This window comes from Lagenorhynchus albirostris, chromosome X (genome assembly GCF_949774975.1).
Source record: "Lagenorhynchus albirostris chromosome X, mLagAlb1.1, whole genome shotgun sequence".
Taxonomy (NCBI): domain Eukaryota; kingdom Metazoa; phylum Chordata; class Mammalia; order Artiodactyla; family Delphinidae; genus Lagenorhynchus; species Lagenorhynchus albirostris.
This window is the reverse complement of record NC_083116.1, coordinates 116,671,849-116,687,921: the sequence shown is the minus strand read 5'-3', so window position 1 is coordinate 116,687,921 and position 16,073 is coordinate 116,671,849. Positions and strand designations below refer to the sequence as shown.

The following is a 16,073-nucleotide window of genomic DNA, read 5'->3' as shown; positions in this document are numbered from 1 at the left end:
TTTGCTAATGAAGCTGTAAGTTTCCCTTAAGTACTGCTTTAGCTCCATCTTGTAAGTTTTGCTGTATTGTGCTTTAGTTTTTAGTCATCTCAAAGTATTTTCTAATTTCTCTGGTGATTTCTTCTTTAACCTATATGTTTTTTAGGAATATGTTGTTTATTTTCTGTATATTTGTGCATTTCCCATATTTCCTTCTCTTAATTATTTCTGCTTGAATTCACTTGTGGTTGGAAACCATACTTAGCATGATTAAAATCCTTTTAAAACTTATTGAGGCTTTTTTTTTAATGCTCTAGCATATGGTCTATCTTGGAAAATGCTCCATGTGTTCTTGAGAAGAAAATGTATTCTGTTCTTATTCAGTGAAGTGTTATATATATATATATAGCTGTGTTTTAATATAATATTTATAATAATTGATTTGAAATCCTTGTCTGCTAAGTCAACTTCTAATCCCCTCAAAGGCAATTTCAATTGTCTGCTTATTTCCCCCTGTATGTGTGTGTGTGTGTGTGTGTGTGTGTGTGTGTGTGTTTGCATGTCTTGTAATTTTTTGTTGAAAACTGGATATTTTAGGTAATATAGTAACTCTAATTATTTCCATGCTCCTTTAGGGCTTGTTATTATTTGCTTTCTTGCTCATTTATTTGTTTAGTGGCTTCCCTGGACTAGTTTGCTTAAGTCTACACCCCAAGCTACACCCTGAGCGTGGAGTCTTAACCACTGGACTGCCAGGGAAGTCCCTAAAATGTGATTTCTGATATAAAATAATCTCTAATCAATGAGGAGAAAGAGCGGCGGGAGGATAGAGAGAGAGAGGAAGAGGTAATAAGAGAGAAATAGAATTCATCACTGGCTTGTGCATTCAAAGTATTTAGAAATCAAAGAAGTATAAGAGGCATCCTATAGCAAGTAGGAAAAGATGCCTCCTTAAATTTTGATATCCAAATTCCAAAGACCAAAGGTTATAGTGAATAAAAAGGATGATGCCAAAAAGATTGGAGTTGCACAAGAAGAATATCAGGGAGTCTGGAAGCTTGGATGAGTTAGAATTGTAGAGAGATGGAGCCTTAAGAAGTGGGAGGGAGGAAACTGGTGGTCATTATTCTGTAATAGAACCTCCCCTCACCCCAACAATGTAGATGAGGCATCTTACAGACTCAGTGTACATGACTGGAACTGACACAGGGTAAAATTGACCAGAATCTCATTCCCAATATTTTAATAATTTCAGTTGTACCTTTAATTTTCTTTCCTCATTTCCTGGTATGTCATGGACATGCACGCTTTAGTTACCTAGAGTTGAAATTTCCAGATAAAAACAGATTTCACAGTTACTTTATTTCTTAATATCTGTGAGCTGTGTTGCAGTAAAGATCGTAGGCTATTTGTTCCATACTCATGGAAGTGCATGATTCTTGGCAGAGTGCTGTAATTTAAATTTTATCTTATATTCCCTGAGATGTGGGGGATGTATGTATTCATAGCTGAGTCATCGTATAGAGACAAGCGTGACCTCTTCTTTCAGGACAGACTTGAAACAACAAAGAGACCAGAAAGGTTTAAAAAATAATTTTAATTATTTATGTCCTGAGTGACTCCCTTCTCTTAATCCACTTAACAAGTAAAATTTATTGAGTATCTACTATGTGTCAGGCACTGTTCTAAGCTTTTGAGAAAGTAAGTGACCTAAGATATATTCCCTCATGGAGTTTATGTTTTAGGGGGAGGAGCTAAATAATATGTATATATGAAGTTATTTATATAATATTACATATATAATTATATAACAATACCAAGTAACTATGTTAAGTGAGAAGTTCTATGGAAAAAATTAAAACTAGAACAAGGTTAGGGGAAACAGAGAACTGGAGGTAGGGGACAGAGGTGCAATTTTAAATAGGGTAGTCAGCTTCATTGAGAAGGCTCCCAAGAGTGAAATGGCTTTTTTGTAGTCACTTGGCTAGTCACTGAAAGATAGAGCAGGATTTGATCCCAGGTCTGACTTTAATGCCCATGCTCTTTTTCTGAAGGGAAAGATGATTTAAGAGTGATAGGAGAGGGCTTCCCTGTTGGCGCAGTAGTTGAGAGTCCACCTGCTGATGTAGGGGACACGGATTCGTGCCCCGGTCCGGGAAGATCCCACATGCCGTGGAGCGGCTGGGCCCGTGAGCCATGGCCACTGAGCCTGCGCGTCCGGAGCCTGTGCTCTGCAACGGGAGAGGCCACAACAGTGAGAAGCCTGCGTACCGCAAAAAAAAAAAAAAAAAAAAAGAGTGATGGGAGATCTCAAGAAAGAAATGAACTACTCTAGTCTCCCCTCATCAAATGAGGCGATGGGTAGGCAAGGAGTAGGTATCTAAAGCCATCTAGGTACTTGGCTGGAAGGTTTGGACTGAGCACAGCTTTTAAGACGACATATTCAAAAGCTGGAAGGAGGACACATAACTAAGGGAAAATACAAAAGTGAATCTACAGTGTTAGTGTCTTAGAAGAGAAGTGTTTAGATACATCTTTCAGAGCTATTGTCTCTCCCCAAAAGCATACTTTTGAAAAGTGGATTACTTAAAACTGTAGGCAAGCATGGGACACTTGCAGGATTTATTTTGGATTTAGGAGGTGTAAAGGCTGAGACACAAATAGATTTTTGTTGACCAGGTCATACAAAAGTTGTCATTCAGTAAAAACCTTTCCAATCTTTGGTTTGAAAATTTTCAGGAAGGAATGTTGTAAATACTTATTCTTTCATGCACTCCCATAGGCCCTTGCATTTCAGTGGAGAGGATGTTGTTGAGAGGAAAGAGATTGTCTCTGCTGAGGAATTTGTTTCACCAACAAAGTGACTTTTATAGCATTTTTTGTTTGTGAGCCTCAGAATTAAATCTATATTGTCGTCACAGTCTCTGTAAAGTTTATGAATGAATGAATTCTGGGCAGAGAAAAGAAATGCAGAACTCATTGAATGGATGGTTCTGAAGAAGCTCCCTTCTATAAAACTGATACCCCTTATGACCCCTTATGACCTTGAACCAAAGAAAAATGAATGTTAGCTATATCTTCCTCATTTCACTGGGGAGTCAGCTAAGGCCCGAATAGGTTCCATGGTGACATAGGTGACACTTGAAGAGCTAACTCCATGGCCAGTGCTTATTCTAGTTTAACAGGGTCCCATCATATGTACATTTAACTTATGTAAATTTCAACTATATACATATGGCAAAAAGGAGAAAAAAGTATAAAATTTTAGTTTCATATAATTTATCATATGTTCTACATTATCACATACATAAAATATTCACACATCCATATGTCTGTATAGGGTTTTATATACAAAATCATGTATACTATGCTTTAAGAGTAATTTAGAAGGTTTTCCTGGGGTCATTTTGGCTGTAAATGACTTGCATCTCAGGTAGGAATTTAAAAGTTAATCCCCTCCTTATAAAACACGCCTCCTCGTGTTCCATGTTTTCTCCTTCATTATACTAAAGGTCAGATCATGTCTCCCAGACATGAATTCATGGTGTAAGATTCAGATATGGCTCAGTTTCAAATGCAAGTGTTATTTTCATCATAATCACCGGCAAAGTAAATGGGTTCCATTATATTTATTTGTAGGGTAGGGTTGTACCAGTGTTGGAATTCAGTGGGGGAGAAAGGAGAATCCTGATCTGCATCTTCTTAGGTGGTTTTAATTCTCACTTCAGTCAACCATCAAAAAAATCAATCATCTGCAAGTGTCCGGAATGTGCCTGGCGCACAGTGTCTCCAGTTCTGATGAGGTGCTTAGCATCCGGAGAAGTTCTCCTACCAGTTCTGTTCTCTCCACCTCACTGTCTTTCCCCTCACTTATTTCTAGCTCCCCTTCAATACCAGACCTATAAATGGGTGTACAGTCAGGTTTAGTGGGACAACCATTTCTGGTCTTTTTAAGATCTGATTTGGACCCACTAGAATAACTGCACAACTTAAAATACATGCTTCTTCATGCCCTTCAAAGAAACATGTGGAAAATACAGTCTATTAGACTATGAAAAATTAGAAAATGAAGTCTGTTAGAACTTTGAGATATTTCACAAGCCATCTGGCCCAAATCTCTGATTTTAAAGAAAGTAAGACCCAAAGACTTTTCTCAAGGTTGCATAGCTTTAGCTACAAAGCTAGTTTTTCACACTACTGCTGAAGCTCCCATAGGAGACGTTTGAATAAAGAAACATTATATGTAGATCAGAGCTACAAACAGGGAGCCCCCAATTTTTTATGAAAAAATTATTAGAAACTTGGGTCTTCAGTCGTGAGCATCATGCAGCCTGCACTTGCCTCTTTCATCCCCACAAGGAAATGTTATGCTAATAACATACTTCTGGAAAACCAGTCAATGGCTAAGTGTACTGCTGAAGCTGAGAATGTGCTTATCAAGGGGGGCAAAAAGTGAAGGAGATGCTTTACAAGGTATTCTTGGGTGAACAGTTGCCTATATTTGTGATGGGGAAAAGGCTTTATCATGCTATGTACTCAACAGGACAAAAACCAGGGCCAAAACCATAGCTGGGAGACTTACCTTATCTCTTTGAACATATTAAAAACACCAAGTGCCTGTGTGTTCACTGTGGGGAGCTACTTTCTCCTTTGAACATGGCAGTGAAGTTCTTTTTAAGAGAAAAGACCCTGTAGGTTAAGCAATTGTGAAGCAATTGCGATGGAATTAAAAAAAAAAAAAAGAAAAGAAAAAGCCCAAGGGCTGATCCTTCATGGTTACTAAGTATTGCTACATTGGTTATTGGGGATGGGTAGAAAGGGATTGTGGTGGCTATGGGCATTCAAATTATTCTGGAAGAGATTCATGGAGGAGATGAGTGTGAAACAGTTTTGAAGGAGGAATGAGAAATAGTGAGACTTTGGGATAACTTGGGATAATATTTCTGGAAAAGAAGTTGGAATCTAGAAAGATAAACTCTCACTTGTAAGTGGCAGCCTAATCTGATTTGTTGTTCCAAGGTTATCGACATTCTGTGGAGTGATCCGAGAGGCAAAAGAGGCTGTTACCCAAATACAGGTCGAGGAGGGGGCTGCTATTTTGGACCAGACATTACCTCCAAGATTCTTAATAAATACCAGTTGAAGATGCTCATTAGGTCTCATGAATGTAAGCCCGAAGGGTATGAAATTTGCCATGATGGGAAGGTAAGCTAACAGTGTTGGTGACATCATCACAGACATCCTTCCCCTAAGCCTAGTCTGTCTTCACAGGTTGTGTCTGACCTCGAAGCCCACGGGAAAATGTCTTCCCTAGGCCCAAAACAGAACTGCATGCTTTGGTAGCTCACTGTCCCTCACCCTAAGAGATATTTGGTTTATTTCTCCGATCTTCCCTAATCCCAGAGATAGAAACTCTGACACATGGCACTAAGTACACACACAGAAAGGCTTTGTTCTGTGCTAATCGCAAGGCGAATCTCCAGTAGTGGGGTTAAGAATGTACTTATCGTCACTGAGCACAGAAAGGCAGCAGTGAATCCAGTTTGCTCTCTTTCACCTTTTGCACTTTCCCTGTGCAGAGCAGAGCCACAAAACATACTTCTCTTCTATTCACTGAGTAGGTGAGCTCTAGCAAGTCCCTCTCTGTGGGCAGTTTCGCTGCAGCCACTAAAATGGAATGCGTTGTGCTTCTTCAGTGGTGTCTGATAGGCTAGAGAGGCGAGGCCTGAGGAGCTGGTTTCTGGTCCCAGGTTGTCCTGGGATGCCCCCTTTTCTCATAGTGCACAGCAGTAATTAAAAAGGAATACCAAATTGCATGGCCTTTCCTTCTATTTCAACACTTTTACTTTTCCAAACTCTTTTAGTTCATTGGAGGCTCATACTGACATTGCGAAATGGTAAGGCAAGTATTATTTAGGGTTTATTTGTAATAAGAAAATGGGGAGAAAGTAGCAGTGGTTTGTCTGAAGTGACCTGCCCCTTAGGGCAGGACTGGGCCTAAACCAGCTTTCCTGTCACTGACAAGTATTACCCTCCCAAGGCTCCCCACCCTCCCCCACGCCCCCAAGGCTGGTTCCTTCCCAACAGAGTGGCCATGGTCCCTTATCTAGCCACTATTTCTCTGACCTTAAAGCACTGGTTTTGTGGGGGGCCCTGAACCCTCTAAATCAGTCAGCTACAGACAAAAGAAAAGGACTGTGATACTACACAAGTTTTATTTTGAATGCTCAAATAGCACAAGGAAAGAAAATAAAGGCTTTACCCCCTTGGAAAGTTAGAATTTACAGAACTGAGCATTAAGGAGGATTGTAAGATACGGAACTGAAATTGTACACAAGATTGCAAGGCCATGCACTGTGGGGATGAGTGGCTAGAAGTTAGTACTCTTGGAGACAGTGATTTCAAAGCCTTGTTTCTCTTCAATGGAGTCACAGGAAATCCCATCAGACTTGGATGATTTGTATGGATTTTGAACTTTGATTTTTGCTTTTTAAGAATTGAGCTGTTTCTGACTTTATTGAAGGACCTTTTGAGAACTAACGCTGTGTGAACCTCACACTCTCTTTAACCAGGTTATTACTGTATTTTCTGCATCTAATTATTATGAAGAAGGTAGCAATCGAGGAGCTTACATCAGAGTGAGTTCTGGTACGCCCCCCCGATTTTTCCAGTACCAAGTAACTAGGGCAACATGCTTGAGGCCTCTTTACCAAAGGTATGTATACTCTAAGGAGATTTTTGAGCTCTGGTACTAGTGACCAAGTAGAACCAGTCCAGAGTGACTAAGAGCAGCCATGGGAGTGAAGAAAATGACTTACTCATTACTCATTAGTATAAACAAAATGGAAGTAATTCCAGAAGCCAAGTGGTGAATGCGCTCATATTTGAAACCAAGAGCAGCAATTTTCAATGTATACATCTCTTTAGATGGATAAAGCCATCAGCATCCACAAACAGTCCCTAATTGAACATAAGGAAAAGAAAATCTCTGCACCCACCCACTCCTGTAACCTCCAGCCTTCTCTGCCCCCAGACAGCCCAGTCTGCTCTTGCCTCTTTGGCTCTTCTCTACCCAGAAGTGTATATGACTGAGTTGAGTATGTGTCTCTGTGTGATGGCATTCATAGCTTATCTCCCATTCCTCCCTTTGACATTATCTTTTTAATATTTTTTATAATATAGAATGAATATGTTTATTGTTAACAAGTGAGACAAAACAAAGATGTATAAAGCAAATGTTAATGATCTTCCCTCCCAGTACTTCTCAGTAATTCTTTTCCTCAGAGGCAACTGAAATTAATAGCCTCGAGAGGATCCTTCCACCCTCTTCTCCTTGCTCCTACAAAAATAGACAAGCAATTACTCATTCATTGAATTAAAAAAATGTTGAGCACCTACTATGTGTCAGACACTGTTCTAGGCACAGATGATATTGAAATAAACAAAATAGGCAAAAGTCTTTTCCCTCATCAAAGCATATCCCTGTGGGAGGAGAAAGGCAGTAAACAACATACATACTTTTTTTTTTTAAACAAAGATAGAATCAATCACACTGCACGGTCTATTCTGCAACTGACTCTTTCCCTAAAGATTATATCGTGAACATTACTCCAAGTTCATACATATAGACCTAACTCATTCTTTTTGATAGATACATAATATTCTGTAGTATATGTATACCATAACAATTATGGATAACTAAATCGTATTCAACTGATGGCCATCCAGATTGGTTCTAGGGTTTTGTACTTAAAAGCAATACTATAACAAACATTCCTCTGTGTGTGTGTGTGTGTGTGTCTGTCTGTGTGTACATATATGCATACACATATCCATAAGTTTTTAGTGCTTTTTTTTTACATAAGATTTCAAAATATACGATTTATAATGTTTAAAATTTTGCTAGATACTCCAAAAGAGTTGTAACAATTAACAATCTGGAAAACAACATATTAATTTCTTCACATCCTCATTAGTCTCATAAGTTATTACTCTTCTTAATTTTTGCCAAGCTGATGGATAAAAATGATAAATCTCATTGTTTTAATTAGCATATTTTAGACAGCTGAGTTTACCCATCCTATATTTTTGAACATTGCATTTTCTTTTCTTTGAATTTCCTGTTTATAGTATTCCCCTATTTTATATTGGGCTGTTTGTCATTTTCTGATAAATTTTTAGGAATTGTTTGCATAGAAGGGATGGAGGATTTTTATGGGCATGATGCATATATTTTGTTGGTGTCTTGATTTTGCTTTATTCTATGAAATCACATTTTATAATTTCATTATAACTTTCGGATTTTCCCCTTCAGTAGAAAAATGTCTCCACATAAATTTTATACACACACACACACACACACACACACACACACACACACACACACATATATATATATATTACATATATATATATTACATATATATTTGTAATTTATTTTAACAGCTTTGTTGAAAGTTTACCAAATTAAAGTATACAATTCAATGATATTTGGTATATTTACAGAGTTGTGTAACATCACCATAAACTAATTTTTGAACATTTGTTCCATCCTAAAAAGAAAACTTGTATCCATTAGTAGTCACTCATCATTATCGCCTCCCCATCCCTGGCCACCGCCCCCCACATCACAACTCTAGTTAACCACTAATCTACTTTCTGTCCCTATAGATTTGCCTATTCTGGAAATGTCATGTAAATAGGATTACACAATATGTGGTCTTTTGTGACTAGCTTCTTTTTCTTAGCACAGTGCTTTTGAGGTTCATTCATGTTGTAACATGTATCAGTACTTCAGTCCTTTTAATGGCTGAATAACATTCCATTGTATCAATAGACCTCATTTTCTTTGTCCATTTATCAGCTAATAGAAATGTGGGTTGTTTCCACTTTTTGGCTACTATGAATAATGTTGTTTTGAACGTTGGTGGACAGGGTTTTGTGTATATATTTGTTTTCATTTCTCTTGGGTATATATATGAAAGTGGAATTGCTGGCTTATATAGTAATGGTTATGTTTAACATTTTGAGGAACTTGCAAGCTTTTTTCCCAAGGGGATGAACAATTTTACATTCCCACCAGCAATGTATGAAGATTCCAATTTCTCCACATCCTTGACAACCCTTGTTATGATCTGTCTTTTTGATTATAGCCATCTTAGTGGATGTGAGGTAGGAACTCTTGGTTTTGATTTACATTTCCCTCATGACCAATGACTTTGAGGATCTTTTCATGTTCTTTTTGGGCATTTGTATATCTTCTTTAGTGAAATGTCTCTTTCAGATCCTTTTTCCATTTTTAATTGAGTTACTACTCTTTTTATTATTGCATTGTAAGAGTTATTCATATATCCTATATTCATGTCACTTATTAGATATATGATTTGCAAATAGTCTCTTCCATTCTATGGGATGTCTTTTCACTTTCTTGATGTTATTATTTGCAGCACAAAAGTTTTTAATCTTGATGAAATCCAATATATCTGTTTTCTCTTTTCTGCTTGTGATGAGGTATCTAAGAACCAACTGCCTAAGTCAAAGTCATGAGGCTTTATTCCTATGTTTTCTTCTGAGAATTTTATAGATTATTTTTATAGATTAAGTTCTTATATTTGGATATCTGATCCATTTTGAGTTAATTTTTGTGTATAGTGTGAGGTAAGGGTCCAACCTTATTCTTTAAAATGTGAATATTCAATTTTTGCAGCAACATCAGTGGGAAAGACTATCCTTCCTCTATTTGACTGTCTTGGCACAGTTGTCAAAAATCAATTGACCATAAAGGTATGGGTTTATTTCTGAACTTTAAGTTGTACTCCATTGACCTATATGACTATCGTAATGTGAGTAACACCCTGTCTTGATTACTGTAGCTTTTTGGTAACTTTGAAATTGGGAAAGGTGAGTTGAATTTGAGTCTTCTTTTTTAAGATTGTTTTCCATGTGATTTTAGAATCAGCTTGTCAACTTATGCAAAAATGCCCACTGGGATTTTGATAGGGATTATTTTGAATATATAATATCAATTTCGGGCTATTGCCATTTTAACAATATTAAATATTCCAGTCCATATTGTTCTATTTATTTTGATCTCCTTTAATTTCCTTGAAAAATATTTTGTGCTTTTCAGTGTGCAAGTCTTGGACTTCCTTTGTTAAATTCATTTCTAAGTGTTTTATTCTTTTTGGTGCTGTAGTAAGTCGGATTGTTTTTTTTTTAATTTTTAAATTTAATTTTATTTATTTTTTTATACAGCAGGTTCTTGTTAGTCATCAGTTTTATACACATCAGTGTATACATGTCACTCCCAATCGCCCACTTCATCACACCACCATCCCCACCCGCCAGCGGCTTTCTGCCCTTGGTGTCCATACGTTTGTTCTCTACATCTGTGTCTCAACTTCTGCCCTGCAAACCAGTTCATCTATACCATTTTTCTAGGTTCCACGTACATGCATTAATATACGATATTTGTTTTTCTCTTTCTGACTTACTTCACTCTGTATGACAGTCTCTACATCCATCCACGTCTCAACAAATGACTCAATTTCGTTCCTTTTTATGACTGAGTAATATTCCATTGTATATATGTACCACATCTTCTTTAACCATTTGTCTGTCAATGGGCATTTAGGTTGCTTCCATGACCTGGCTATTGTAAATAGTGCTGCAATGGACATTGGGGTGCATGTGTCTTTTTTTTTTTTTTTATTCTTTTTTTTGGCTGTGTTGGGTCTTCATTGCTGCATGCGGGCTTTCTCTAGTTGAGGCGAGCAGGGGCTACTCTTCATTGTGGTGCGTAGGCTTCTCACTGTGGTGGCTTCTCTTGCTGTGGGGCATGGGTTCCAGGCACACAGGCTTCAGTAGTTGTAGCACATGGGCTCAGTAGTTGTGGCTCACGGGCTCTAGAGCACAGGCTCAGCAGTTGTGGCACACGGGCTTAGTTGCTCCGCGGCATGTGGGATCTTCCCGGACCAGGGCTCGAACCCATGTCCCCTGCAGGTGGATTCTTAACCACTGCGCCACCAGGGAAACCCGCATGTGTCTTTTTGAATTATGGTTTTCTCTGGGTATGTGCCCAGTAGTGGGATTGCTGGGTCATATGGTAATTCTATTTTTAGCTTTTTAAGGAACCTCCATACTGTTCTCCATAGTTACTGTATCAGTTTACATTCCCACAAACAGTGCAAGAGGGTTCCCTTTTTTCCACACCCTCTCCAGCATTTGTTTGTAGATTTTCTGATGATGCCCATTCTCACTGGTGTGAGGTGATACCTCATTGTAGTTTCAATTTGCATTTCTCTAATAATTAGTGAGGTTGAGCAGCTTTTCATGTGCTTCTTGGCCATCTGTATGTCTTCTTTGGAGAAATGTCTATTTAGGTCTTCTGCCCATTTTTGGATTGGGTTGTTTGTTTCTTTAATTTTGAGCTGCATGAGCTGTTTATATATTTTGGAGATTAATCCTTTGTCTGTTGATTTGTTTGCAAATATTTTCTCTCAGCCTGAGGGTTGTCTTTTCGTCTTGTTTATGGTTTCCTTTGCTGTGCAAAAGCTTTTAAGTTTCATTAGGTCCCATTTGTTTATTTTTGTTTTTATTTCCATTACTCTAGGAGGTGGATCAAAAAACATCTTGCTGTGATTTATGTCAAAGAGTGTTCTTCCTATGGTTTCTTCTAAGAGTTTTATAGTGTCCAGTCTTACATTTAGGTCTTGAATTCATTTTGAGTTTATTTTTGTGTTTGGTGTTAGCCAGTGTTCTAATTTCATTCTTTTACAGGTAGCTGTCCAGTTTTCCCAGCACCACTTATTGAAGAGACTGTCTTTTCTCCATTGTATATCCTTGCCTCCTTTGTCATAGATTAGTTGACCATAGGTGCATGGGTTTATCTCCGGGCTTTCTATCTTGCTCCATTGACCTATGTTTCTGTTTTTGTGCCAGTACCATATTGTCTTGATTACTGTAGCTTTGTAGTATAGTCTGAAGTCAGGGAGTCTGATTCCTCCAGCTCCGTTTTTTTCCCTCAAGACTGCTTTGGCTATTCGGAGTCTTTTGTGTCTCCGTACAAATTTTAAGATTTTTTGTGCTAGTTCTGTAAAAAATGCCATTGGTAATTTGATAGGGATTGCATTGAATCTGTAGATTGCTTTGGGTATTATAGTCATTTTCACAATGTTGATTCTTCCAATATAAGAACATGGTATATCTCTCCATCTGTTGGTACCATCTTTAATTTCTTTCATCAGTGTCTTATAGTTTTCTGCATATAGGTCTTCGTCTCCCTAGGTAGGTTTATTCCTCGGTATTTTATTCTTTTTGTTGCAATGGTAAATGAGAGTGTTTCCTGAATTTCTCTTTCAGATTTTTCATCATTAGTGTATAGGAATGCCAGAGATTTCTGTGCATTAATTTTGTATCCTGCTACTTTACCAAATGCATTGATTAGCTCTAGTAGTTTTCTGGTGGCATCTTTAGGATTCTCTATGTGTAGTATCATGTCATCTGCAGACAGTGACAGTTTTACTTCTTCTTTTCCAATTTGTATTCCTTTTATTTCTTTTTCTTCTCTGATTGCCGTGGCTAGGACTTCCAAAACTATGTGGAATAACAGTGGTGAGAGTGGACATCCTTGTCTTCTTCCTGATCTTAGAGGAAATGCTTTCAGTTTTTCACCATTGAGAATGATGTTTGCTGTGGGTTTGTCATACATGGCCTCTATTATGTTGAGGCAGGTTCCCTCTATGCCCACTTTCTGGAGAGTTTTTATCATAAATGGGTGTTGAATTTTGTCAATAGCTTTTTCTGCATCTATTGAGATGATCATATGGTTTTTATTCTTCAGTTTGTTAATATGGTATATCACTTTGATTGATTTGCGTATATTGAAGAATCCTTGCATCCCTGGGATAAATCCCACTTGATCATGATGTATGATCCTTTTAATGTGTTGTTGGATTCTGTTTGCTAGTATTTTGTTGAGGATTTTTGCATCTATATTCATCAGTGATATTGGTCTGTAATTTTCTTTTTTTTTAGTATCTTTGTCTGGTTTTGGTATCAGGGTGAGGGTGGCCTCATAGAATGAGTTTGGGAGTGTTCCTTCCTCTGCAGTTTTGGATGAGTTTGAGAAGGATGTGTATTAGCTCTTCTCTAAATGTTTGATAGGATTCACCTGTGAAGCCATCTGGGCCTGGACTTTTGTTTTTTGGAAGATCTTTAATCACAGTTTCATTACTTGTGATTGGTCTGTTCATATTTTGTATTTCTTCCTGGTTCAGTCTTGGAAGGTTATACCTTTCTAAGAATTTGTCCATTTCTTCCAGGTTGTCCATTTTTTTGGCATAGAGTTGCTCGTAGTAGTCTCTTAGGATGCTTTGTATTTCTGTGGTGTCTGTTGTACCTTCTCCTTTTTCATTTCTAATTTTATTGGTTTGAGCCCTCTCCCTCTTTTTCTTGATGAGTCTTGCTAATAGTTTATCAATTTTGCTTATCTTCTCAAAGAACCAGCTTTTAGTTTTATTGATGCTTGCTACTGTTTTCTTTGTTTCTATTCATTTATTTCTGGTCTGATCTTTATGATTTCTTTCCTTCTGCTAACTTTGATTTTGTTTGTTCTTCTTTCTCTAGTTCCTTTAGGTGTAAGGTTAGATTGTTTATTTGAGATTTTTCTTGTTTCTTGAGGTAGGCTTGTATATCTATAAACTTCCCTCTTAGCACTGCTTTTGCTGCATCCCATAGGTTTTGCATTGTCATGTTTTCATTGTCATTTGTCTCTAGGTATTTTTTGACTTCCTCTTTGATTTCTTCAGTGATCTCTTGGTTATTTAGTAACGTATTTTTTAGCCTCCATGTGTTTTTGTTTTTTACTTTTTTTCCCTGTAATTGATTTCTAGTCTCATAGTGTTGTGGTCAGAAAAGATGCTTGATATGATTTCAATTTTCTTAAATTTACTGAGGCTTGATTTGTGACCTGACGTGTGATCTATCCTGGAGAATGTTCCATGTGCACTGGAGAAGAAAGTGTTATCTGCTGTTTTTGGATGGAATGTCCTATAAATAAAGATCAGTTAAATCTATCTGGCCTACGGTGTCATTTAGAGCTTGTGTTTCCTTATTTATTTTCTGTTTGGATGGTCTTTCCATTGGTGTAAGTGAGGTGTTAAAGTCCTCCACTATTATTGTGTTACTGTCGATTTCCTCTTTTACAGCTGTTAGCATTTGCCTTATGTATTGAGGTGCTCCTATGTTGGGTGCATATATATTTATAATTGTTATATCTTCTTCTTGGATTGATCCCTTTATCATGATGTAGTGTCCTTCCTTGTCTCTTGTAACATTCTTTATGTTAGTCTATTTTATCTGATATGAGTATTGCTACTCCAGCTTTCTTTCGATTTCCATTTGTATGGAATATCTTTTTCCATCCCTTCACTTTCAGTCTGTATGTGTCCCTAGGTCTGAGGTGGGTCTTTTGTAGACAGCATATATATGGGTCTTGTTTTTGTATCCATTCAGCAAGCCTGTGTCTTTTGGTTGGAGCATTTAATCCACTCTCGTTTAAGGTAATTATGGATATGTATGTTCCCACTTAGAGAAGTTCCTTTAGCATTTGTTGTAGAGCTGGTTTGGTGGTGCTGAACTCTCTTCGCTTTTGCTTGTCTGTAAAGCTTTTGATTTCTCCATCAAATCTGAATGAGGTCCTTGCCCGGTAGAGTAATCTTGGTTGTAGGTTCTTCCCTTTCATCACTTTAAGTATATCATGCCACTCGCTTCTGGCTTGTAGAGTTTCTGCTGAGAAATCAGCTGTTAACCTTATGGGAATTCCCTTGTATGTTATTTGTTGTTTTTCCCTTGCTGCTCTCAATCATTTTTCTTTCTCTTTAATTTTTGCCAATTTTATTACTATGTGTTTCGGTGTGTTTCTCCTTGAGTTTATCCTGTAGGGGACTTGCTGTGCTTCCTGGACTTGGGTGAATATTTCCTTTCCCATGTTAGGGAAGTTTTTGACTATAATCTCTTCAACAATTTTCTGTGGTCCTTTCTCTCTCTCTTCGCCTTCTGGGACCCCTATAATGCGAATGTTGTTGCCTTTACTGTTGTCCCAGAGGTCTCTTAGGCTGTCTTCATTTCTTTTCGTTCTTTTTTCTTTAGTCTGTTCCGCAGCAGTGAACTCCACCATTCTGTCTTCCAGGTCACTTATCCGTTCTTCTGCCTCAGTTATTCTGCTATTGATTCCTTCAAGTGTAGTTTTCATTTCAGTTATTGTATTGTTCATCTCTGTTTGTTTGTTCTTGAATTCTTCTAGGTCTTTGTTAAACATTTCTTGCATCTTCTCAATCTTTGCCTCCATTCTTTTTCCGAGGTCCTGGATCATCTTCACTATCATTATTCTGAATTCTTTTTCTGGAAGGTTGCCTATCTCCACTTCATATAGTTGTTTTTCTGGGGTTTTATCTTGTTCCTTCATCTGGTACATAGCCCTCTGCCTTTTCATCTTGTCTGTCTTTCCGTGAATGTGGTTTTTGTTTCACAGGCTGCAGGACTGTAGTTCTTCTTGCTTCTGCTGTCTGCCCTCTGGTGGGTGAGGCTATCTAAGAGGCTTGTGCAAGCTTCCTGATGGGAGGGACTGGTGGTGGGTAGAGCTGACTGTTGCTCTGGTGGGCAGAGCTCAGTAAAACTTTAATCCTCTTGACTGCTGATGGGTGGGGCTGGTTTCCCTCCCTGTTTTTTGTTTGGCCTGAGGCACCCCAACACTGGAGCCTACCTGGGCTCTTTGGTGGGGCTAATGACAGACTCTGGGAGGGCTCACGCCAAGGAGTCCCTCCCAGAACTTCTGCTGCCAGTGTCCTTGTCCCCACGGTGAGCCACAGCCACCACCCCCCACCCCCGCCTCTGCAGGAGAGCCTCCAACGCTAGCAGGTAGGTCTGGTTCAGTCTCCCCTGGGGTCACTGCTCCTTCCCCTGGGTCCCGATGCACACACTACTTAGTATGTGCCCTCCAAGAATGGGGTCTCTGTTTCCCCCAGTCCTGTCAAAGTCCTGCAGTCACATCCCACTAGGCCTCAAAGTCTGGTTCTCTAGGAATTCCTCCTTCC

General features: G+C 38.3%; 1 protein-coding gene across 1 annotated transcript in view; it reads left to right on the top strand.

Moving 5' to 3' along the window:
• The window catches only part of PPEF1 (protein phosphatase with EF-hand domain 1), a 145,049-nt gene that overhangs the window by 114,808 nt on the left and 14,168 nt on the right, over positions 1-16,073 (top strand). The window contains exons 14-15 of the mRNA XM_060137592.1: positions 4,999-5,184; positions 6,552-6,694. Coding sequence (XP_059993575.1) covers positions 4,999-5,184; positions 6,552-6,694 — 329 coding nt within the window. The remainder of the gene's footprint in view (positions 1-4,998; positions 5,185-6,551; positions 6,695-16,073) is intronic.